A 23,858-nucleotide genomic window follows, 5' to 3' on the forward strand; every position below is an offset into this window, starting at 1 on the left:
GCCGCGCCGAAGCAGGCGCGGGGCGCGCCCCTCTGCCCCCCACACAGGGCCCACAGCCACCTGTCCCAGCACTGGAAATGAGAGAGCTCTGCCCGGGGTTTGTCTATTCTTAAGTGTGGATCACAGAGGGAGTCAAAATTTTAAGTGGCTTGAAGAATTGTCCATATTCAAACTGGCCAGCTGATAGGTTCTGTTAGGTCACAGAGGAAGGTGTAAGCACCCCTTTGCAAGAACATCACTTCCGGGACTATGCTTGCTAACCCATGACAATCAGTCAAATGCCCTACTCATGCAATCCTTGAAATTCAGGAAATGACAGATTTCACTGAGTCAGTTCTTGAAACAAATAATATAATTTTGCTTAATTAGGTGAAATATAATATTGAAATATGAGATTTCTATTTTTTTTCAAATTCTTAGAAATCCTTAAATAATTAAGCCCATATGTTTCTCAGTGCTGTGCAAAACTGTTCAGAGGGAACAAAGCCAGTTAAAAATTCAGGGATCTAGTGCAACTAGATAGCTGAGGAAGATGCATAATATTACGGGCTGTCACCAAGTTTTCCACCTAGAATTAGGGATTGACAGGATTTGAAAGCCACAAAACCCTAAATTTTTACTGGTGAATGGAGGATTCGTGACGACTTGGGTCAGATCTTTCAATGACACATTGAATGCTAGCAAGGGCAAACCTTTCGGCACATAAAACTCCAGGTCTATCAGCCCCCTTAAGATCTGTAAATTATGTGTAGCACTGCTTTAGCCTATGGTTATGGTAGGATTGAAAAGATATGAATGTTCTGAGGCAGGTTTTATTCTCCTTCCAGGTAGTATAAAATACCATGTGTTGCAGAGGTGAAAAACAAAGCCACATATCTATGAAAGACCTCACAAATTAAGTTTATGGATGTCACAAGTTTAAAATGAGTGCTTAACATTAATGAAAAAGTCATAAAAGAATAAATGTCAATATATTTTTTTCCAATAAAAGAGCCAAAGAGGGAGAATACTTCAGGGTGGAAATTTTCCTTCCTAATTCTCATTCCATCCAGTCCCAGTAAAGGTTGCTCATTGCATAAATCCTGAAGAAGTGATTATTAGGAGCATATTCCCTTAAAAGTTGTACAGGACTTGAAACAGGTAGGCACCTGTATTTCACAAGAATCAGAACAGTAAGAGAAGCTTAATTCTGAGCTGTCAACGAAATGATTTCTGTGAATTTTTAAAACTAATGTCTGTTAACTTATGAAGCAATCAGTTTTCATTGAAATAAAAACACAGATACAGGAATGCTTGGGCATCCTTTCACAAAATCTTCTGGTGCCTCAAGTTTCAGACATGTTTTTCTCAGCTTATTGCTGTTGGTCACATGATCTCTGCCGGACAGCGGTGCAGCTTCAGCTGAATCTTGGCCGCAGTGGAGAGGGGGGGCCGAGCCGCTCCGGCTGCCCACAGCAGGGCAGGGCTGGGGGGGGGGGGATGGTTCCGCTCACATGTTCTTGCTGTGGCTTTGCTAACAAGCCTTTGCAGGCTGTGGCTTCTGAGAAGGGCAGTACTCCTGTGGCTTTTCAGAAGTCAGCTTTTATGTGGTTTTGGTTAACGACCATTACACACCTAAACTGCTTCCAGGCCTTGAACCCATATGTCTGCAGTCATATTGTATTTCAGCAAAGTAAGTTTTTGGAGCCAGGCTGTCTCTGTCACCAACTCTGTGAGTGTGTCAGAGGAACAAGTAATTTGTAACCTGTATGGTGAGGGATATGTGGGTAATGGAGAGTTTTCTGAGTGTTAATTGATGCTGTACTAAAACCTATGAGGAAATCAAAATTCATCTTTTGAAGAAGGACCTGGACTGTTGGGGAGGATGAAAGTTTGGTAAGGAAGTTTCACAGATATGTAGGCTTGGCAGAAAGATCTCTGAATGTAAAAACTGAGGATGAGGTAGAAATGGAAGCAAGTTTTGCTATAGAGTAAAAGATGTTTTGCTGAAACACTGCCCGCTGAGTAACTGAGAAGGCAAAGGTTGGAGATGAGTTGGAAGGAGATTTTTATGAATAGGACAAAGGTATGTGACTACAAACAAAGACACGTTTTTCACCAAGTAAGTAAGTCTCAAGAAGAGCATAAGTAAATAGAAAACATGTCTTTACCAAAAAGAGAGATATGGCAGGCAAACAAGAAATGTCGAAGTAGGAAGAAAAAGAGAGGTCTGAGAATTTTCCATTGTAAGCTTAAATTGTAACTTATTTACTCTTGTGATTGGATAATAATGACTATAATATGGTGATGGTAGTAGTTATGATAGGCTATAGGCAAATGTAAAGGTGTTGTGTATGGTGCTTATTGGTTGTTATGTGTTAAGATACTCTGCAAAGAAAAGTATATAATACTTTGTAACTTGAACAGAAAGCGGCTTCAGGTATGCCTACAGCTGGAGCTGGCAGCTGTAGGGGCGGCTCTGGGTACCCACTCCCTGAAATGCTGTAACTTCACCTATGCAATAAACAGCTTTCAAGAGAGTCACCTGAAGTCCAGACATCCTTCGTGAAACTTTTTCCTATACTGGACAGTATAGTAAACATGGTTTCATGTTGTGGGGGTTTTTTTCTGCTCTCTTTTAAGTGATTATTTTCCACTTTGAATATGATGTAATGCAAGGAAAGGCAGCATGTGACCCTATCAATGAAGTTATAGTTCGTGTATAACAGTCTGTTACAATTTTGGTGTTTTTCTCTACTTATTATTTGCTTTGTCAGCTTCAGCAACTTTCCTCAAGCAAGAATTCCTAGTGTTCAAAATTGGAAAACCCTAGTGTAAAACCTTGAACATGTCTTCTCTTCACAACAGAAATAGCTCAGCTCATATATTCCTGTTTCGGCCTACTGTTGCTCAGCTGAGACACATTTTTGTCTGACACAGAACTTTGCATAATGCCTATGATTACTTACTTTAAATATCTTTTTCAGGAAGGTATGACCTAAAGTTCTTTGAGAGTCCAGGTAGATAGTGATTTCTATTCTTTGTTCATTATACTGTTGACTTTCTGCCAAGAACTGTAAGGGGTCAAAGAAGCAGGATTTACCTTATTAGTATTCTGCCCATAGTTTTCTGTTACCTCATGGTTATCTGTTTCATTTTAGATTTAGCTCATTCTGAAGGTGCCTGGCTTAATTTTTCTGAAGACCATTAATGCTGTTTTTTCTAAAGGTAGTCACAGCATGAGTTGCTTAGGCAACCTTCACTTCTTGTGTGAAGCCGAAGAGTTGAGGCCAGGTTTCTTCTCTGCATGAGTAATAACTGATCAAAACCTTATAATGCAATAGGCAATATTTAAGAATAACTTAAAATTTACTTGCAGCTTTTGTTCATTGTAAATATAGTTATGCCTCACTATTAGCAAGCAGTACTGTCAAGCAAACTATTTTAAATGTTCAAAGTGAAACCAATCTTCTGTTAACCTGAGATTGCCGATTATAAAACAAATGATAAGCAGAGTTTATTGATATTTTAATATCAATAAACTTGTGGAAAAGTATATTTTGCAATATAAATATTTAGGTATACTGTATCTTCAGATTTAGGTTAAGTGTATGTCTGAAATTTAGATCTGTGACAACAGTAGCTCTGTGCTGATTCATTATGCCGTGTTTTTATTTTAGTTACTTTGTTAGCATTATGTAGTTCAGCAGTTCTGGATATAAAGTTCAAGAAGGGTTTGGACAATGCTCTCAGGCACATGGTGTGACTTGGGGATGTTCCTGTGTGGGAGTTGGACTTGATGATCCTTGTGGGTCCCTTCCACCTCAGCATAGTCTGTGATTCTGTGATATGATTAGTGTGAAATCTACTGGAAAAGTTTTTAGTGATAACAATGTATTACTGCTGTAAGTAGCTCAGAAGTGTTTGAAAGATCCTAATAGATTTCCCTCCAAGAAGTATTGTTTTTTAGCTAAACAGACACAAACTAGAAGAATAGAGAAATGGCAGAAAAAGTCAGTGGGGCAGAGTTGCTGGGAATAAGGATCTACTATCTTGCGTGTACCTATCAAATAGTCTGGTTTTACCAGTCTCTGAATATGAAAAGTGTACATTGTACTACTCCAGCATGGGAGCACTTCAGTGGCAAACAAAAAAAGAATGTGTAATTTTCATGCTTTTGATACCATACCTCTTCATAGTTGCACTGAGCTTACATGAAGCAAAACATTTTAATTCCCTGTATTGTTTCTTTTCCAGGACTTCTTTGTTACTCTTGTAAATTTAAGGACTGTATGGTTCTTTCTGTAAAACTGTATGGAAATCCTTCCATAGTGAAGCTTCTGCTCTGCTGAAAAGCAATTTCGAGCTGGCATCTTCATTCTACATTGCAGTTGTGGGCTTTTACTTGCTGGGAAAAAAACTTTTTGGATGAAATTTTGCATAGACGATAACAGAAGGATGTATTTTTTTTCTGTCTTATGATAGAACTTACATTTAAATGTCATTTTTAAAGAGAAGCAGAAATTGAAACTATGTTTTACTTGATATTGTGATCTAAAATATATTCTTAACAAAACTGTATTTTTTTATTACAGTGCAGGAAACATAAGACATAAAAAATGCATAATGTTTGTATTAACAACAACTGGTAATTCTCTATGCAAACTCGAATCCCATGGGTTATCAGTAAAGACTTAAGTAAATACTTGTGCATGGAATCAATATATTTTGTGTCGGAGAATAGTCTGCCCCATCATGACCCACCATATTGTAGTGCTTTGTGTTGGCAGAGATAAATGGATTGTCATTGTAAACATGCCAGTGCATCTCCTCTGATGGTCTGGGAACATCCTGATGCTTCAAAATGTGACATAGCTTTAGCATGGACATGAGATTAACAAGACTGTCCTTCACCAATTGCATGTTGGGCTGTAAGACTGCTAAGGTGCTTTGCTTTATTACATGCTCTGTGCATGCTTCATTTTTCCAGTTTTCTCATCACAGATGAGTGTGTCTGATCCCATTGTTTGAGTATCTTGTTTGCACTTTGCTATTTGTCTTTTGCTTATTCCTACCAACTTCCACACAATTATCAGGGGCCTGACCTGGATTTGCTATATCCCAGATATTGCCTAAGCTGAGAGGGAGGTTGGGCTCTTCATTTTGTTCTTGGAGTCTCTTAATTCAGTAGCAACAACAGCCTGTATGTAATAATTTTCACCAGTGCATTTCTTTTCCCCTCAAGAACTTGTTGAAATGCTCCCTAGTTTTGTGGGTGGCTGACCTGCGGTTAAATATGGGTTTTACTTTCAAAGTTAGTTTTTCTCTGCTTAGCTTTCTAATTAAGTGTTAAAGTTGAATATAGGCCAGCTACCTACATGTGCTTTTGCATTCATCTCTGTTTTCCATCATTTTGTGTTTCCTGGAGCATGCTTATTTTGTCTGTGGAGCTATATATAGAGGAAGGGTCCTTAATACAATCTCCATCTGTTGAGCTAGTGCTTGCTAAGTGTGTGTTCTTGATCCACTCATGCATTTGAGGAAGAGAATGGAATGGCTTTGGGAAGTCCAGCTATCTTGTTGAACTTTGTAGCATGTTATCTGTTTCAAAATTGTGAACAAGTCCTGTGATAATGTACTGAAAATTATTTGTTTAAGTTGTATGATTTTGTAGATGAGCTTTTCTAAATGCTTGCTTAATTTTATAAGTGTATTGGTTCTACCACCTTGCCAGAATTTTATTGGTGAAATTTTTATTTATTAACTCTTTCAACAAATATTTCTAGTTTAATTTATTTTTCTGAAGATAATGAAAAACTTAACACTAGAATGGAAGGTTGCTTGCTTGTTTACTTCGAATGAGAAAGCTTCATGTAAAAACACTGTGATTAGAGACATACATATATATGAAAATAAATGGTGTAACAGAGAGCTAAGTGTCAAAAAACTACAAACCTTAAGAGAACCTTAAAGAAGCAAAGATGTCTGAATTCAGTGTAAAACATCTAAATGTCTAAATGAATAAAATTTGAGCTTCAGAGAAGCTAAAGAAAGAAGGTATAGCCTATGTACCAGCTCAAGAAACTATTTTATATTGGAGAAGTGTTTAGGTTTTAACAAATATTTTAGTGATTTCAACAAAAAGTATACACTGATTAGTGCTGAATGCAGAAGCCAGAATCGGGAAATGAAAAGGGAGAAATTCCTAGAAAATGGGAAGAATAATAGTGTGTTGGGGAAAAAAAGCTGAAAAAACAGCCAGCTGGGCAAGTACTTATGCACAAGACAGATTCCGTGTTAGTGAATTACATCAGGTCCATGGAAGACTTTGATTCCAGATCTTGTTGATTCAAAAACATGGTTACCCTTGAGGAGGCATTTAGTACAGGTCACAGAATCATAGAACCCCTCATCCAAGCTGGCCTTCAGCACTCCCAGGGAGAGGACATCACAACCTCTCTGGGCATCCAGTTCCAGTGCCTCACCATTCCCACGGCAGAGGAGTTTTTTCTAATATCTAATCTAAACCTACACTCCTTCAGCTTAAGCCCGTTACCCTTTGTCATATCAGTACATGGCTTTTTAAAAAGTCCCTCTCTAGCTCTCTTGTAGGCTCCTATTAGGTCGTGGAAGGTTCTCCAGGATCTCCTTTGAGGCTTCTCCAGGCTGAACAGCCCCAATGCTCTGAGCCTGTCTTCATAGGAGAGGTGCTACAGCCCTGTGATCAACTTAGCTTGCTCTAGCAGGCCTACATCTCTCTTGTGGTGGAGGCCCCCGAGCTGGATGCAGCCCTCCAGGTGGGTGTCACAAGAGCAGAGCAGAGGGGCAGAATCCCCTCCCTCAGCCTGCTGCCCATGCTGATTTGGATGTAGACCAGGATGTGGTTGCTTTCTAGGCTGCCAGCACATGTTACCAGGTCATGTTGAGCTTTTTGTCCACCAGCATCCCCAAGTCCTTTTCCTCAGGGCTTCTCTCAATCCATTCTCTGCTCAGCCTGTGTTTTCCCTTGGGATTGTCCCAACACAGGTGCTGGACCTTGTACGTGGCTTTGTTGAATATATGAGGTTTACACAGACCTACCTCAAGCCTGACAAGGTCCCTCTGGATGGCATCCCTTTCCTCCAGTGTGTTGACAGGACTACGTACCTTGGTGATGTTGGCAAACTCGCTGAGGTTGCCTCAATCCCAGTGTCCATGTCTGGACTATGTGTTGCAATTGCATTGTCATTGGTGGTGTAAGGTATCTTAGGAAAGCTAAGGCTTGTCTCTGTTATGCCCCAGCTGTAGAAGGGACAAATGAAAGTTTCCACGAGGGCAAGCCTTATGGTTTAGCTGTGGAGCTGCTCTTCAGTACAGCAGCTAAACAGGTTTTGGAACAGGGCCTTTGTATGGGGCTGGAGGAACGGGTGTTGCACAGCTGTGCTAAGCTGTGTTGCACAGCTGCACAGGCATCTCTGTGCCATGCTGTGCTGCATTCTCTTGTCTCAGTTTCAGCACCAGGGTTCAGCATAGCCTCGTAGAAAGCAGTACAAGTGGTGGCAAAGTCAGAGGAGGGTTGTCAGAGGTAGAGATCAAACCTTCTGGATGGCACAGGATCAGACTCAGTGGCCTGATCTGCTCCACCACAGCCACCGCAGAGTTAGAAATCTTTGTGTTCACCCTGTCACTGAAGAGAGCCAGGGAGCAATGCTGTGCCATCAAGCATTGTGTTTGTTTTCTGCTGTACACTCAAGATTTCAGTTTTATAACTTTATGTTTTGTCAGTATCCTTGCCAATGTCATCTTCCTTCGAGGTTCTTTGGAAAGACTTGCGAGAGGATGGATGCTTATATTGTGCTTAGTGTTATTTTTAAATAGAAGAGACAAACTGATGCTGTGTCTAGTTTTACCCTTTAATTAGCAAACACAACAAATACTACATCTTTAATTTTTTAGAAATGATTTGTGAGGAATGGCATATTATAACTGTGATGTGCATATGGTCTCTGTGAATCTTAGCTTGCTGACAGCTGTGTGAGTTGTGGTTTTAACTGCATATACTGCATTGCTTTCATCTCACAGAGAAGCCAACCCCAATTTTCTCTATGGAAAATAATTAGTAAACTATTATGGTCTGGCATTATAATAAATTAGGTTCAGGCTTAACTTGAAACTATTGGAAGACACTCTTAAGAATCCCACTAATTTTAGTTTAGAATGCCGTGCTGATACTCACCCAATCTTCTTGTACCTCTCTAGCTTTATTAGTTATTCAGCAAAACTTTTCTGGTTTTTTCCCAACTACAAACATAAAAACTAGAAGGACTACATAATCCTTCAACTGTTTTTTTCCTACTAAATTTCAAGTTATTTTTTGACAGCAACCAGAGCAAAAAGAATAATTGCTTACAATAATTTTGCCACCATTATTATTGTCTAATGGGAACCCATTTTAAAAAAGCATTATTTCAGCTATTTGAGTCATACTTTTGTTTCCATGCATTCACTTCTAAGGCCTACTTTTGTATTTGTTTTCTGGAAGTTTTGATTTAAAATTATCAGAGTAACATTATTCAAATGCTTATTCACATAATTATTAGCTTTTAGGTTAACATAATCTTTACTTATGTAAGGGACTAGTTATTTAAGGTGTTACCAGTAGCTGCAGCGTTAGGCCAGTAGGCCAGTAATTATTTATAACTTAAATCCGTTCATCCTGAAAAACCCTGAATAGGCCATCTGCCATGGTTTTCTACTAGCACAGGTCAGATCGTAAGTCATGATCTTCACAATTTCTACTAGAAGGGGGCAGTGTGAAAAAGAGGTACTTGCAATAGTATATTTCAGTTCATTTAGTGTTGAACAGCTATTTAATGGGCTTATTTAATCATTATTAAAAAGGATTCCAAATTTTCTCCTTTGGTAAATCTGTCACAAGTTTTCATTACATATTTGACTCTTCTGTCAACTTATTAGGTGGTATACCCTTGATGACAACAAAAGTCTTCCTCAAAATATTTAGCAGAATTTTCTTTATTATAATGCATACAACTTAACTTCAGTAAGGGTTCTAAATATCTTCCAACAGAATATCAGGTTTCACCTTCTAATTAATTAGAATTCAGGTCTGTAGTTTTTATAAGAAAATAGCTGCACCTCAGTTTCCAGAGATGACCCTGAATTTTCTACCAACTAGCATTCAAATTAACTATTTCATGATATTGATCAATCACAGATTATCCACAGATTTGTATTGATGCATATGGCTGTAATTTTCACTAATCACAGAATGGTTTGGGTTGGAAGGGACCTTAAATATCATCTAGATCCAACCCAACTGCCATGGGCAGGGACACTTTCCACTAGACCAGGTTTCTCAGAGCCCCATCCAACCTGGTCTTGATCACTTCCAGGGCTGGGGCATCTGCAGCTTATCTGGGCAACCTGTCCCAGTGCCTCAACACTCTTACAGTAAAGATGTCCTCCTAGTATCTAATTTAAACCTACTCTCATTCAGTTTGAAGCTATTCTGCCTTGTCCTGTAACTACATGTACTTGTAAAGAAACCCTCTCCATTTTTCTTGTAGGCTCCTTTCAGGTACTGTAAGGCTGCAATTAGGTAACTCTAACCAGGAGTAAATTACTTGCAAACACTGATTATTAAAAATAAGCATTAGCTACTTGCAGCCAAAAACCAGTTCAACAGTTATGTTTTATAAAATTATAAACTGGAATATGAGGGCAAATGACTAATGCTAATGATGGTAATGACGACTGATGCTACTCACCCTAAAAGAGGTTCTGAAAACTATCTGAAATGAGGTAAGAAAAAATTAAGAGACCAGCAAAGATAAAGTAGCAGTCGCCTGTCCTGCCCTGGAGTTGTAACAGATTGTGAGCAATGATACCCAAGCAAAAGGATAAGCCCTTCTTTCCAGCAGTGATTACCGCCGTCTAGTGTGGGTTCTACATGACTGACCTATCACAGGAGCAGTATCTGAACTGCTCACAAGCAAGAGCTTTCTTTGTTTAGGGTTGTCAGTGGAAGATGGTTTATGACTGCCCAGGACTTTGTATTTGACAGAACTTCTGTTAAAAATGCTTCTCTGACAAAAGGGAGATACTTATTTTGATGGACCAAGCATGGTCTTAAGCACATTTTGGCATGTGTTTCTGGTATTTCAATTAAATCTGATTTTCTCTTTGTTCTTAAAAGCTAATTTAAATTCCGTATTAATTACCTATCCTTTAATACAGCGGTGTTTAATGGTTAAATTCTGTCTTTAAGGTATTTAACCTTTATTGGGCTTTTAAAAAAAAGTTACTTCTGTCTTTGTCTTCTTATTTCAATAGTGAGCTCTGCCTGATTCAAAGTGGATTTGATTTTACAATAAAAATATACTCTTCTTCTTCTGTAAATAAACCACGTATGAATGGGAAGAAACATAAGGAAATAACTTTTAATTTTACATAAGCAGAACAAAGTCCATTAAAGAGTTACTGTAACTTCTTATGCCCTGTTCATTTGGATAATTGCATGCATAACTTCATAAGGTAGTTAATGCTTTAGCTTCACGTGGATTTTTTGCATGTTAACGTTTTCTGCTATTTCTATAGCTTCCCTGAAGAGTTTTCATCTGCCAAGTGCTGGGTATGGTTTATCAGGTGCATTTACCAGTCATGTCTTTATTTTAAGCTGCTTGGCAGTCCTGTATGGCTAAATATATGTAAACTCACAAAGCAAAAACATGTACTTTGTTCTTTTTCTCAACTCCATGATCATATCAAGGCTGTTCGCCTTTCTACCTGGGAGTCTGATGCATCTGGAATTTACATGGAGAGATCCTGAGGGAGGGGTCATTGCTCACCTGTAGCAGGAGCACATACAGTTGCACTGCTTTTTGAAGGTCTGAGGAAAATTCAGTGGAGACGTCTAACCTTTGATGAGCAAAGCATTCCTGAGAAGAGAAGCTGTGATATTAACAGCAATAACCTTTTAGAAAGCAAAGTCATATTTGAGGATGGAATAGAGGTTGCTTATGAAAATAGTTCAAAAACTGTGCATCAGTAAATACAGATTTTTATATGGTATCTACATGTATAAAAGTTGGGGGGTTTTAAACATTAAATCAATTGCCATAAATGTAGATTTCTCAACATTTTCTTCTTGAAGTCTTCACAAATGCAAAATGGCATAATTACAATGCTAAAAATTTACCATGGGGAAAAAACCCTATTGGGGGTTTTCTGAAGAGCCTTGAGTGATTTAAAATTGCTTTCTGCTGTACAAAAGAGATACTCTTCCTTGTGGAGGAAAAAACCAAGTGTGACTATGAAGGCAAACATACCCACAAATTTTAAATCTTTAGTAGCCCAGAAGACTAATTTCTTTGAAAACTTTTATAGATTTCTTGTCATGCTTTGGGCATCGTAGTTAAGGAGTGGTAAACAAAGCAATATTAGGTGCAATAATTTTTGCACCAGTCATCTTAAATTTATTTATTTTCAGTGATTGAATTGTTTGAAGTGATAAGTGAAATTTGCATCTTTAGTTGCAACAAAAAAGAATCAAAGTCTTAAAGGACTAAGGACAACTTAAAATACATATTAGCAGTATAAGAGAAAAGAACAAATCAACAAAGGCTGGATTTACTTGGAAATAATTATATAGTTAATTATGGTCCAGGACCATCAAAGTAATTCCTGAAAATTGATTAGATAATATAGGTATTGATTTAGGAATATGTCATAGTTGAAAGTTTGCAAACTTAAGCAAGCTATAAGTTCTAGAAAACTTGGTTATAATATAACGTCTGCTGCTTTAGAGAGGGGTGCTGATTCTGCGATGGTGTTTTGAAAGGGCTGCATAGCTAAGTTAAATGGCAACTCTGTTTTGTCTTTACAGGTAGGGAAGGGCATTTAGATGTGGATAATTGGGCTTACTCTTCCAATAGTGCTCTGGAAGCACTTCTGAAAACAGTCATTAATAAACATGACATGTTTGAATTCAGAATATTGCATACACTTAATGCAGAGGTGTTTGATTGTGTATGTCCAGTAGCTATACAAGAAAGCTGGTACCATTATAGCCTTGATTGGTACCATCATTTTAGGTGTCAACTTAATAATTTTTGAGCATGTGTGCTTCTTTTCTGTTGGTCTCTGCATTGTTTTTAATGAGGCTAGAACATTGGCTATTTTATTAGCTATTATATAGGTATTTTAGTTGATTGCTGCAGGTATCAGTCAGGAAGGTAAGACTTCTCTAGCTTGATGGCCTTTCATGCTATTTTAATTCCATGCTGGTCTCACAAAATTATTCCTGTGTTTGGAGGGGCAGAAGGAACTCAGCACTTCTGATGATAAAAAATTTTACACGTAGTTATCACATTTGTATGTGGAAAGTAATTTTTTCCCCCAACTTGAAAGAACCACAGCACTGAGATATTACTGGACTTTTACAGCTGTTTACACAATCACATGTATTTTAATATGAATTTATTTATTTATTTTTAATATAGAAGTCATTTTAAAACCTGAGGTTGAGCTTCTTATTTGTAGAAAGTTTTAGTGTCATTATGTTATGCTATGGCTACACTGAATTGTCCTTGTGAAACACAGCAGCCACAGGATAATGACTGGCTGGTTAAGAAAAGCCAGTTGCTCACTTGTGACACAGAAATAGCAGAAGCTATCAGAGATTTCTACTGCATCCAACCCATCAATTCATGGTTTTATTCAAATTAGAATAATTGATTAGAAGGCACAGCTTGATAAGGCTCAGACAAGAGATACACAATGAATAACAGTATTTCTCTTAGCGGAGCTCAGTATTGAAGGCTATTTGTATTTCAGTATTCCTGTAGCTCTGCTCCTGGAATATTTTGATGGTCTGCCAAATCCTGCAGCGTATTTGGTTGGCTAGACAAATACCATCACTTTGATTGCTGTTGGGAATCTTTGAACACGAAGAACAAAACTTAGCTTAGATAAAGAACAGTGTGCTTTTTGTGTTCAATTTCCTGCTGTTCTGTGATAGCAGCTAGATTCTGGTAAGGACTGAAAAAGCGTAACCTTCTCATGTACTTCATCTTAATGCAGCCTTTGTTGAGGCCTTTGGTACCTGAATCTGATTATGATTCAGAATTAAGATTATAGATTATTTTCTTTTCATCTCTAAATTAATGAACTCTTTTTTAGAGATATGATGCTTTTATTTCATACAACTGGCTAGTTTTTAATACATCATTCTTAACTAAACCCCTTTTTTTTTAGCATTGCTATTGTGCAAGATGAACAAAAATTATGTGTCCCTTTGCTTGGCTAAATTATAAGTAAAAATTTTCTCCCCTGAAAAAAATATGAATAAAGTAATTCTTCTATTTTTTTAAACAAATCTATAGAGGATGAATTAAGATTGTTTTCACGAAATTTATTTGTGGTGGTGGTTCTTCAGATGTATGAACAAGAGCAAAGTTTTTCTTCCAGTTATGACTGGGACAATGGTAGTCATTTTGATTGCTCAGGGCAAAAAAAGAAGAATTTCAAAAGTTCCAAAGGGTTCTGCACACCAAGAAGACCAGAATAGGACTGTAACTATATTCAGATGATTCCTTGTCTTCACAGGTACAGGCAATATAGAAAGGATTGATTGATAACTTACTCAGCATGTTTTTGTATCTCATGTTAGATTTCAAGAGACCAAAAAATTGTAAGAAACGGTTAATCTGTAGTGTCACTCATCTAATCATCTCCAGTGCAGTAAAACTCAGGCTAATTTCCACTTATTCCTATCAGTTCCATGAGGTTGTGTGGGGGATAGAGCTTTGTGCATTTCATACTTTGAAAACTATCTATTAATGGTTAAGCATGGAAATGGTAGAGCTGTAGTTATTCAGGAAGGGCTTGTGATTTTTCAGACTCAGAACCTGGTGTCTTGGTTTGAAAGACAGTTGTCCGCTAAGAAAGGCAGGAGCCCCCCTTGGAATGGCAGATGCGACCCCCCTTCCTTCTGAGTTACAATTTTGAAATCAAGGGGCTTTTAGGCAAAGATGTGGAAAATAGGAATAACAGTTCTTTACTATTATATATCTAACCAGTCAAACAAACACCAATAACTATGGCAGTAGCAGCAAACAATCACAAACCCAGTCCCGGCGCCCGCCTTCTCGGCTTGCGGGCCCTTCCCCCTCGGGTGCAGTTCCGCTCGCAGCCGGCAGGGGCGCTGGCGGCTCCCGGTGAGCAGGGCAGGTGCGATGGTTCCCCCGCGGCTGCAGGGGGCGCTCCGGAGCGAGCTCGGGGAGCACGCGGCACCGGTGCCCTGGGATCCCGGGAAGGGATGGAACAAAGGCTTCACAAACCCCTGGGCAGCCGATCCCGGTGTCCGGCCGGGCCCTCAGGAACGGCAGGCTGAAACAGCAGGCTGGAACAGCGGGGACAGGCACAAATCCCAGATGGCAGATGAGGTGTATCCAAACAGGGAACCCCTCCCCGGAGGTCTGGGCAGGCAGGATGAGCACGGCTACAACGTAGCGAAGGCTCGAAGCAATGGCAGGGGCAGGGCAGCCGCGGCCTGGCTCCGAGCAGGGCAGGGAAGGCAGGCTTGAGATCCCGGGGTTTTTCTCCGGCAGAAGGAAAAGCTAGCTCTTTGTTTTTCTTAAGTATCCAGCCATTTGTCCCCCTAGCAACACGTATGGGGAAAATTTCTTTAACAAAAAAAAAAAAAAACAAAACAGGAGAGCTCCTAAAACCCCAACACCTGGGAAGATGAAATCTCCTGTAAATATATGCGTATTTTGTGTCCTGCATGGAGATGTATTGCAGAAAAAATAAACCTGTGTTACAAGTGAATAATATCCAATGATGCTACATGGTGCCATGGAAGGTCTTTGGCTTTATTGTATTTATGTTCCAGTTTTATTCAGTCTAGTGCTACCCTTGTTTGGAGTACTAGGCACTCAATCTGGCAGGTTAATCTTTCTGTTTATTATGTCTCATGATGCTACAGAATAACACATGTTAAATTACAATATGTTATAAACAACAAGATTAGAAATTGCTTCAGATATTGAGGAGAATAAAATTGCACAAAGTTGTTTCTGTAATTAATTAACAAAGTTTTGCACTGAATTTTGCACCCCATTATCAATTTCGATTGGGAAAAAGCAGATTGTGAAATTTTAAACATATTTATGAAGGTTTCTTACACTTCATAGCACACTTTACTAGTGCTACATTTCCAGAATGTGGTAGTATTACATAAAAGGTATTTTGTTATTGTTACAAACTAGAAGAAAATTCAGAGATAATTTGCAGTTGGCACATAGCATTTATTGCTGGTGTGTGTACATTACTTTTTTCTATTTATAACACATCCTAGTGTAGCACTTCAAGATGAGCCAGGTATTCTGGAGTGTCTGGGTGTGGGTACATACAGGTTTGTGTGTTTTCACACTGTTTATTTGCATCTAGTATCTGCTACTCTGTTAGGGCCATTTCTACTTGTTTCAGTCAATGTGGGGGTTTATAACCAAATGTTATATGGTTTTTGTGATGATGCTAGTCTCAGAGGTATTCTATAATAAAATCCCTTTAAAATAACACTTTTTAAATTAAAGTTACAACTTGAGAAAGATTTAACGTGGAGAGAAGGCACTATATTTGCTGACACTGAAATAGTACTAATGCATGTAAGGTTTGCTGAAAGTGCTCAGATCTTTTCTAACCTTCAGGGTTTTACACTTTGGGATAAAGATGTATATGTTTATTAGCTTGTTCAGATACAACTTTAAAAGCTGTTTTTAAAGGCATGCATCCAGAGACATGCACAATGAATTCAAAGTGTCAATGTTTCAGGGAATCTAAATTATTTTCAGAATTTCAGAAATTGAGAAGGGATAAGTGGAAGGAGAAAATGTTGGGCTGGTGCCAAGCGATAGCTCGTAATCCTCACAGACTTCCAAACAGCACAAGAACACCCGAGGTCTCAGGTGATGCTTCACATAACTCTACTTTGGTGAGTGAAAAGTTGCATTTCTTGACGGTGGCATGCTCAGATGAACTTGAGAGGTGTTAAATTTATTTTTGAAATTGTGCTGTTTGCCATTGCTTGCATTTCTTCTGTGTGTGAACCCTTTGATATTACAGATGTTTATTCTTTCCATTTGCTTTTTTTCGTCTTTTATGCTATGCATGGTTCATTCTGACTTGCATGCTGTGTCTATAAATCAGTATTGATGTTTTGTGAACGGTAGAGTCTTTGAGCAGGAGATGATCGAATGTGGATCACTTACATTCTTTGTGATCTTAATTGGTGCAATGGCATTTGGTCCCTGATGAATACATCTGGGTGTTATCTAAAGGCACCTGATTTGCTCTTTGTTCCTGCCAGTAACAGGAACAAAGTATCGTGTCTAAACTTGTGTTAGACAGCTGGATTTTAAAATTATCTTCATATATTAAATGTGCTGTTGCAAGAGATGGTTGAGTTTCTGCATGCAAAGCTGTTGACAGTAAGTGTTTAGGCATTATAAAGTCCACAGTTTACACGGTGGAATTAAATTGTATCATATGGGATTGAATTAAGTTACTCATTGATAAGAATTTTAATCCTCCAGTTTGATTCATTGGAATAAAGCCATTTACATCAATAGACCTGGCCAGGTGAGTAAGAATTGGTGCTTGTATGTAAAGGCTTCTGACTGCCCCGACTCTAAGAGCAAAAACTGTCTCCCTGTCTGCTTGTTTTAATTCAACTGACATTTTCAGACTACAGAAGACTGAATATTTGAAACATATTGAGTTCAATATGCCTGCTCCAATTTCATTAATGAGTGTTAAATAGACACTATATTTCCCTATCCTAAGAAACATGAGTGATCAGGAAATACTGCCCTGCAGTTGTTGAAACATGGACAGGATGACATCTAAGCTGAACGGTGAATACTTGTTCCTAACCACTGAGGAAATGTGGTAGTCCAAATGAAGAGACAGGGGTCTGCTTGAAAGCTGTTGAAATTTTGGTGAAATAAAGCCCCTACTTAATGTGGCAAAATTATAATGTTCTGGGGTAAATGATATAGAATGTAATTTTCTGCTACAGAAGAGAACACAAAAAGGCAGCATTAAAAGCTGCAAATTTATAGTTTATTATATATCTTAGATTATTGTTATAGCTCACTTTCATCTAGAATACTTTGCTTTCAGAGAAATAAAAGAAAATTAAAAGTCAATGAGTCTATGAAACAAAGATGTCATGTATATTATCCCCACATTTGATTACTATTGCCATTTTATTTTTAAATTTTTTTAATTGATTTTACTATTTAGGTATTAATAGTAATAAGAGGTAGCTATTAAGGAATTAAGTGTAAATTTGCATACTTTTATTTCTGCTTTACTGATAGTCAACATTTAATTTGGTTTGATGTGTATGAGATAAGCATTCCAATCTACCAGATGGGTTTTAGAAATGAACTGGAAATACAATTCAGAACTGGTGAACCCACAGACTTAGCACCTTTTAACCTTATTAATATTAAAACTTGTTCAAAAATAAGTTTGCGTGTAGACTGCTGCTTAGTTGATGAAGTGTGTAGGAAAGCCAGAGAAATAAACAACTGGGGAAGATACTGTGTGTCATTTAATATCGTGACTGGCTGTAGAACAATAATCTTCACAACAGGAAATAAAACAATAATGTCTCGAGGCCTGTCAAGCTTTTCATTTTCTTTGCTTCCTGCTCTTTCAGCCATGACTTTTTCTATCCCTCACTTCCGAAGAAAAGGATATTCAGCTTTTGTTGACAATGTGTTTCCAACTTGCAGGCTGTTGACCAAAAATCCTTATTTCACTTGTGAACATTTTAAATCTGAAATTTTGTTTCAAATCAATTTTGATTTTGCTTAGTAGTCTCTGCCTTTCTATATCAAAAAAATTTTCTGTCTGGTCTTGATTGAAGACACAGACTTCAGCACTGGAAAGTGAAAAACAATGAAACAATAGAAAGTAAAGAATATGGCAAATTATTTGTTCAAAGTGTACAAAGACACTTCTGATGAGCTATTCAAGCCCCTTCTGTCTGAATTACACTTCATTTTTCAGTGCATTGCAGCTCCTCTGTGGATCTGATTGCCTTAGTATGAGTTTATTTGGTCAGTCTTGTTTCCACAGTTATGGGATGAAGACACCGCTCTTTGCTTCCTTATACTGTAGGTGACAAGTCTGGGTTTGGAAGGAAGCAAAGTGGAATGTAGACTACATCTTTTTTTGACCTCTGCCATATGCCTTTTGTGTACACTTCTGATTCAGCAGGATGTCTTCTTTATTTGAGAACTTCAGCTAAAGTATTAAAGAGTACTTTACATTTAAAACTAAACCCCAAAGTGGGCATTTCACAATGCCACTTTTCCAAAGGAAAATGATCTGAAAATTGCCAGCAAGTCTCATTAATTTTTCACGGAGTTGTAGAATACCAGGATGGAAGGAATCTCAGGGATCATCTGGTCCAACCTTTCCTGGCATAAGCACCATATAGACAAGATGGCACGGCACCCTGTCCTGCTCAATCTTAAAAGTATTCAGTGTTGGGGAATCCAGCACCTTTCCTTCGGAGATTGTTTCAATGGCTCCTTGTTCTCATTGCAAAACATTTTCCTCTTGTGTCTAATCAGAGTGTGTTCAGAGTGTGCTCAACTTGTACACGTTACTACTTGTCTTTTCCTTGTAACTCCTTGTAAAAAGGGAATCTTCATCTTCTTTGTAGCCACCCTTGAAATACTGGAACCTGGTGATAAGGTGTCCCCTAAGCTTTCCTTCCTCAAGGCTGAGCAAACCCAGTTCTCTCAGCCTTTCCTCATGTGGCAGGCTTCCCAGTCCATTTTTATGGAAAGAAGTATTTTTGTCTCTTTTTGAAAAAAGGAAGGAAGCTTATGGAGCAGGAAGCAGGTTATGATCATTAAGAAATTGCTTTTTTCATTAAGCAAGTAAATGGAATACAGAACAGTAGTGGAGTAAAAATTACAAAAGAAGTAAGATCATGAAAACATTGGAATGTATTTAAAGAGTTTAATAAAATCAGTTGCACCATTTAATTTGATTTGATGTTAAGATGTTCTAGCTTCATCGAAATCAAATAAATTCTGAAATATTTTAGGAAAACTCTACTAAGGATTCTCGGAAACATTTTTCTGTTATTGTCAACCTAATTATAATAATATCCCCAAGCTTTATCACCTTACATTATTTGAAGATTAAAACCTTTGTACTCAGTTTTAGGTGACACTCTAGCTTCTTGGTTCTGAGCATACCTTAAAAATTTTGAATCATTCTATCATCAAAGGAGGCATAAGTTCTCAAAAAATATTGTTTAATATTGCAGTTTATTGGCTTTGGGAGTTTGCATTGATAATTTTAGATTCATAGTGAGTAAACCTTGTTATACTCAAAACAATTTCATATAGTCAATTGTAGTGGTGTAGTGGAACAAAAAGCTGGAATTAACTTTGCTTCTCTGATAGCTAGAAATCATCTCTTTTTCAAGCCAAATTTATTATCAGTTTGTTTCTGTATACATGGTTTCTGAACTTTGAAGGTTCATCCTTTCTAATGTTCATCATATTTTGAGAGACCTGTAATACAACTTTCCCTTTTGTCATAGTTTCCGTGTTCCCATGAGTATATTAAAAGGTCTTGTATATTCCTGCTCCAGTTGGAACAGGAGTGACCAGTTGTGCACAGTATTCCAGATCAAGCTTTCTCTTCCTGACAACTGTAACACTATTGCCTGTCCAGTAACACATTTATCATACTACGTAGGTTTAGAATCACTTTATTGATCCCTTTTTGTAGCTGCTGTTTTAGTTTTGAGACCAAACCTCTAGACCCTGTTGGTTTTTGATACATGAAGACTGTAACAATTCCAATTATTAATGCTCTTCTATCCTTTTCCATTCACCAGGCAATTTGCAAATTCATATCTTTTTGATTTTTCCCTTTCTCTGTTATTTTCTAGAGTTGAGGAAGGAATTGTTTTTTTCTTTACTTGAAAAGAATCTAGATCTTGAAAGCTCATAATTTTATGCAGTAGTATTTGCAGGTTTTTTATCTTCTGAAAAGATAATGGATATAATTGAAAATAAGAAATTTAGAATTATTTCTTCATTAATCACACTGTGCTGACAGTATCTATTTATACAGTGATTCTATGAGCATGTGTATATGTGGTGAGTTCAAATGATTTTGATGGGAATACATAAATATGTATTAACATTGATTAAGCCATTTGCCTAGAAGCAGTTCTGTTTCTGACTATCATTGCACAGTGTCTAGTGCTTCTCTGGGTCCTAATTCAAAACTTGAGCATTATTATAATCTGTGTTCCCAATTGTTATGTACATCCTCTTCTGCACAGGGCATGGACTGGTCCTTGACTCAGTACAACATGTTAAACACGTGAAGCTAATGGCACAAGAGCACATACTTAGTGCTGAGTTGTAGTCATTAGTATAAACCACTTTTCCCCATTTTATTCCCAACCAGAAGTACAGGTGAATATATGTGAAAGTATAGTCAGGTGAGTAACTAGATAATTTGTGTTTCTACATGCCAATGCAATGTAGAAGTCATGGCAAGTGATCAAGCATCTAATTTCACTCTAAGGAAGGACTTTTTTTTTTTTTAAATGCGAGCAAACAATACTATCTGCTTCCCCAAGAGAAAGTAAAATATGATTATGAATGGTCTGTTGGACATAGGTAGATCACAGGCTGCCACATCTGATTTTTGACTAACTAATAGTTGGTTTCTTCTGAATTATCTCCTTATTTGTGTAACTATTAAGTAGATTTTATGAATGAGGCTGCAGAACCAGCTAGGAAATCCACAATACCTTACCTACAAAATTCTTTATAGGCACTGGTTTTAAAAATATAGTAGTCAAGCAATGTGTAGCTGTGAGTGAAAATGTGGAAGTGAGAGATTATACAGAGAAATGTAATTCTAAAAGGCACAGAATTATTCACCAGTACAGTAAATTTCATGATTTCCTGAAGTATCTCTTCATGTTAAAGTTATGGAAACTGTTCCTTGTACTGTAGGTGTTCCACATCCTTTTGCACAATGCAGCATGCTGCCCAGCAGGGCAATTGTTTTAACTACGTATTGCTTTCCAAATTACAGGATCAGCCTAAGCTGCCAGTGGCCTCAGGAGCCATGCTACCCCAGGCCAATCTTGTTGATTTCCTTAAATTTAAAGCCAATTAGCAGTTGTAACCTTGGTTACCATTGCCCTCTACCTTCTCAACATGAATGTGTTAATAAGGATGTAAAGTTGTTAAGAGGTCATTTATGTTCCTTTTCTATGCATACATAAACAATCAGAGCAGGGTAGATGTAGGCCAAAGCTTTTGGGTAAGTCTCCCCCAGTGTCATTAATTTAAGAGTGAGGCAGATATGGTGAAGTTTTTACTTGTTTGACCAGTGATTTCAGTTAGACTTCCCCTGTGGCAGGCTTAAAATGACAGTCCTCACTTAAAGAATTTGCATTTTGCTTTTTCTGACCAAAAATGGAGGCTACACAGAAATTTAATATTACTTTGGATTTGTATACACAAAAATAGCTTAAATGTAGGAGGAAAAAAAAAAGCTTATCTGAATGCTGGATTCAATAAGGGAATAAGGTTTTATTGTTTTCATTATTATTATTAATAATATTATTGTTATTTTAAACTGTCATGTTTTATTTAGCTTTATAACCCAAATGATATTTAAGTTTTTTAGCTGTTAGGTTTCTGCATTTATTATCAGTGAAATTTGCAAGAAAAAAATTTTTTCTAGATAAAATTACTACAAGACATTGAAATAAAATATGTGTTAAATTTCTGTGTAACAGGAATAGTTTGAATAGGTTGTATTCAACCCTTTATTTTCCCCAGAATATTTCATGCATCTTGTGTCTCACAGCAACATGTGCTCACAAGATTGGTTCAAATCTATTTCATATAAATTGTTCGCAATTTGTTTCTTTTTTGTATAATTGAAGATCTCATTAATCTTTCACTTAGGGAAAAGGAGCATCATTTCGATGTAGAATTTAACACCTATTAATTTTTTTTAGTTTTGAAGAGGAGAGAGAGTCTGACTACATTAGGGTTAATCACATGAATTTTGACTGAAAGGTCAAGAAATTATTTTTCTAGCAATTTTTGATACCTTCATAAAAATCTTACATTTAGTTTAAAGTATGTAAAACTCCAGGTTATGTGATGTAGGGTTGCAGACAGTGAAACAACGAGGGAACTGCTGGATCACAATTTAGTTTCTATCTGGCAAATGAGTTCTTGAAAATGAGAAAATCAGACAGGGCCAAGTAATTAACCTAAGTTTTTTATAAGGTGAAATGGGTTATTCTCATTCTAGCTCAGTGAAGCCTTCAGTTCCATCATTAATTGAACACGTACACCGCAATGGGGAAATCAGGATGATAGGAAGCATCAAAGAAATGTGTCTGCTCATTCATTTATTGCCAGAGTAATACCAGCAAGGAAAGCTATGAAAGCATATTTTGTTAAAAAAAAAAAGAGGAAAAAAGATAGTGGTAGAAGATGATAATGCAACTTTACCTTGTTAAAAATGTTAAGGTAATATTAAATGTTTAATTTAAATTGCAAGTTTACTTATAGTCCCATTCCTGAGGCTCCCTAATTTTTATGTGGTATTTTGATGTCCAATAATACTTGAATTACAAGATCCAGAAACAGTTTAAGGATACACTCTCTACTGTGCTGACTACTGCAGTTTGTGTATTTCTGTGAACAGAAATATGTATGCATAATTTGTTTAAATATTCTGTACTTATACCATTTGCATGCTTGCAAATATGTGCATATGTGCATGTAAGTTTGTGTAGTGTGTATATATATATATTTCAACCCTGCAAGTTTAAATTGTACCTAATCATGTAAGTTTGTGCAGTTTCTGTAACAGGATTCATTTGTACTCCTAAGTGGTTTGCAAAGTAATGATTACTGCAAAATATATTCCAAAATATATTCTTAAGAGGAAAATAGGGTTGTATGTGCACACCTAGAAACCATTTTATGCACTCATCTTAGTAAATAAGTTTTGTTACAGACAGGGATGGAAGAAGAAGAAAGTAGTAAAGCTACAGGGATCTGTATACCTCCCTAGACGCATTTGTAATGTATTCTTCTGCTTTGCTGTCCTCAGGAAAAGTCTTCCCAACACTACAAATGATTTGGTGTTGGTTTTGTGTCCTAGGAGGCTAAGCAGTGCAGCACATCTCTGCAGCTGTTCTTCCACTGCAATGCTGTGCCAAAGTGTCGTGGAGCCATTTCAGCACACATTCAGCACCGTGTTCCACCCAGGCTGTGGGCTGGTTTTCCTGCAGATAATGAGCCTGCACATATCAGGGCTGTCATGTGAGCACCTAGCCTGGGTAGAGACAGCTTGAGTCCTCATTGCAGCTCTCTGTCATTCTTCCTTTTATCTAATAGAGGCATCTGTAGCATAGAAGATTAAGTAGGGCCTCTTGAAATCTTCGGCATGTACTATTTCCCTTTTTATATGATTTTGATGGAGAACTGAAGTGGAATAGGGTCTGGGGGGATATCAGACCTTCAGATAAAATATAACCTTTATAAGCTGATTCTTCCAAAAATATGCTCCAGGAAATCTCTGAAATCTAATGTCTCTGTTTCGTAGTTGTCAGTGTCACTGAATACTTGCCATTTCAGCTGGAATTGTGGTGTCCCCTTTAAACAAAAAACTGCAACAGAAAGTGCTGGAGCAGAAAAGGAATCATAATTGTTGTGTAGGGTATGTAACTTCCATGTAGCTTTGTGAAAGTAATTTCTACTATTATTTCAACCTCATTAATGTGA

At 37.4% G+C, this 23,858-nt stretch overlaps 1 protein-coding gene across 7 annotated transcripts in view; it reads left to right on the forward strand.

The window, feature by feature from the left end:
• The window catches only part of MARCH1 (membrane associated ring-CH-type finger 1), a 153,822-nt gene that overhangs the window by 47,322 nt on the left and 82,642 nt on the right, over positions 1 to 23,858 (forward strand). For 3 of the 7 annotated variants that reach the window (XM_017740619.1, XM_008638590.2, XM_017740620.1), the window contains exon 2: positions 15,834 to 15,973. The exons of the other annotated variants lie outside the window; for them this stretch is intronic. In XM_017740619.1, the coding sequence (XP_017596108.1) occupies positions 15,872 to 15,973 (102 nt within the window). In that variant the 5' untranslated portion in view covers positions 15,834 to 15,871. The remainder of the gene's footprint in view (positions 1 to 15,833; positions 15,974 to 23,858) is intronic. 7 annotated transcript variants of the gene reach the window in all.

This window comes from Corvus brachyrhynchos, unplaced genomic scaffold (genome assembly GCF_000691975.1).
Source record: "Corvus brachyrhynchos isolate BGI_N302 unplaced genomic scaffold, ASM69197v1 scaffold178, whole genome shotgun sequence".
NCBI classification, from domain to species: domain Eukaryota; kingdom Metazoa; phylum Chordata; class Aves; order Passeriformes; family Corvidae; genus Corvus; species Corvus brachyrhynchos.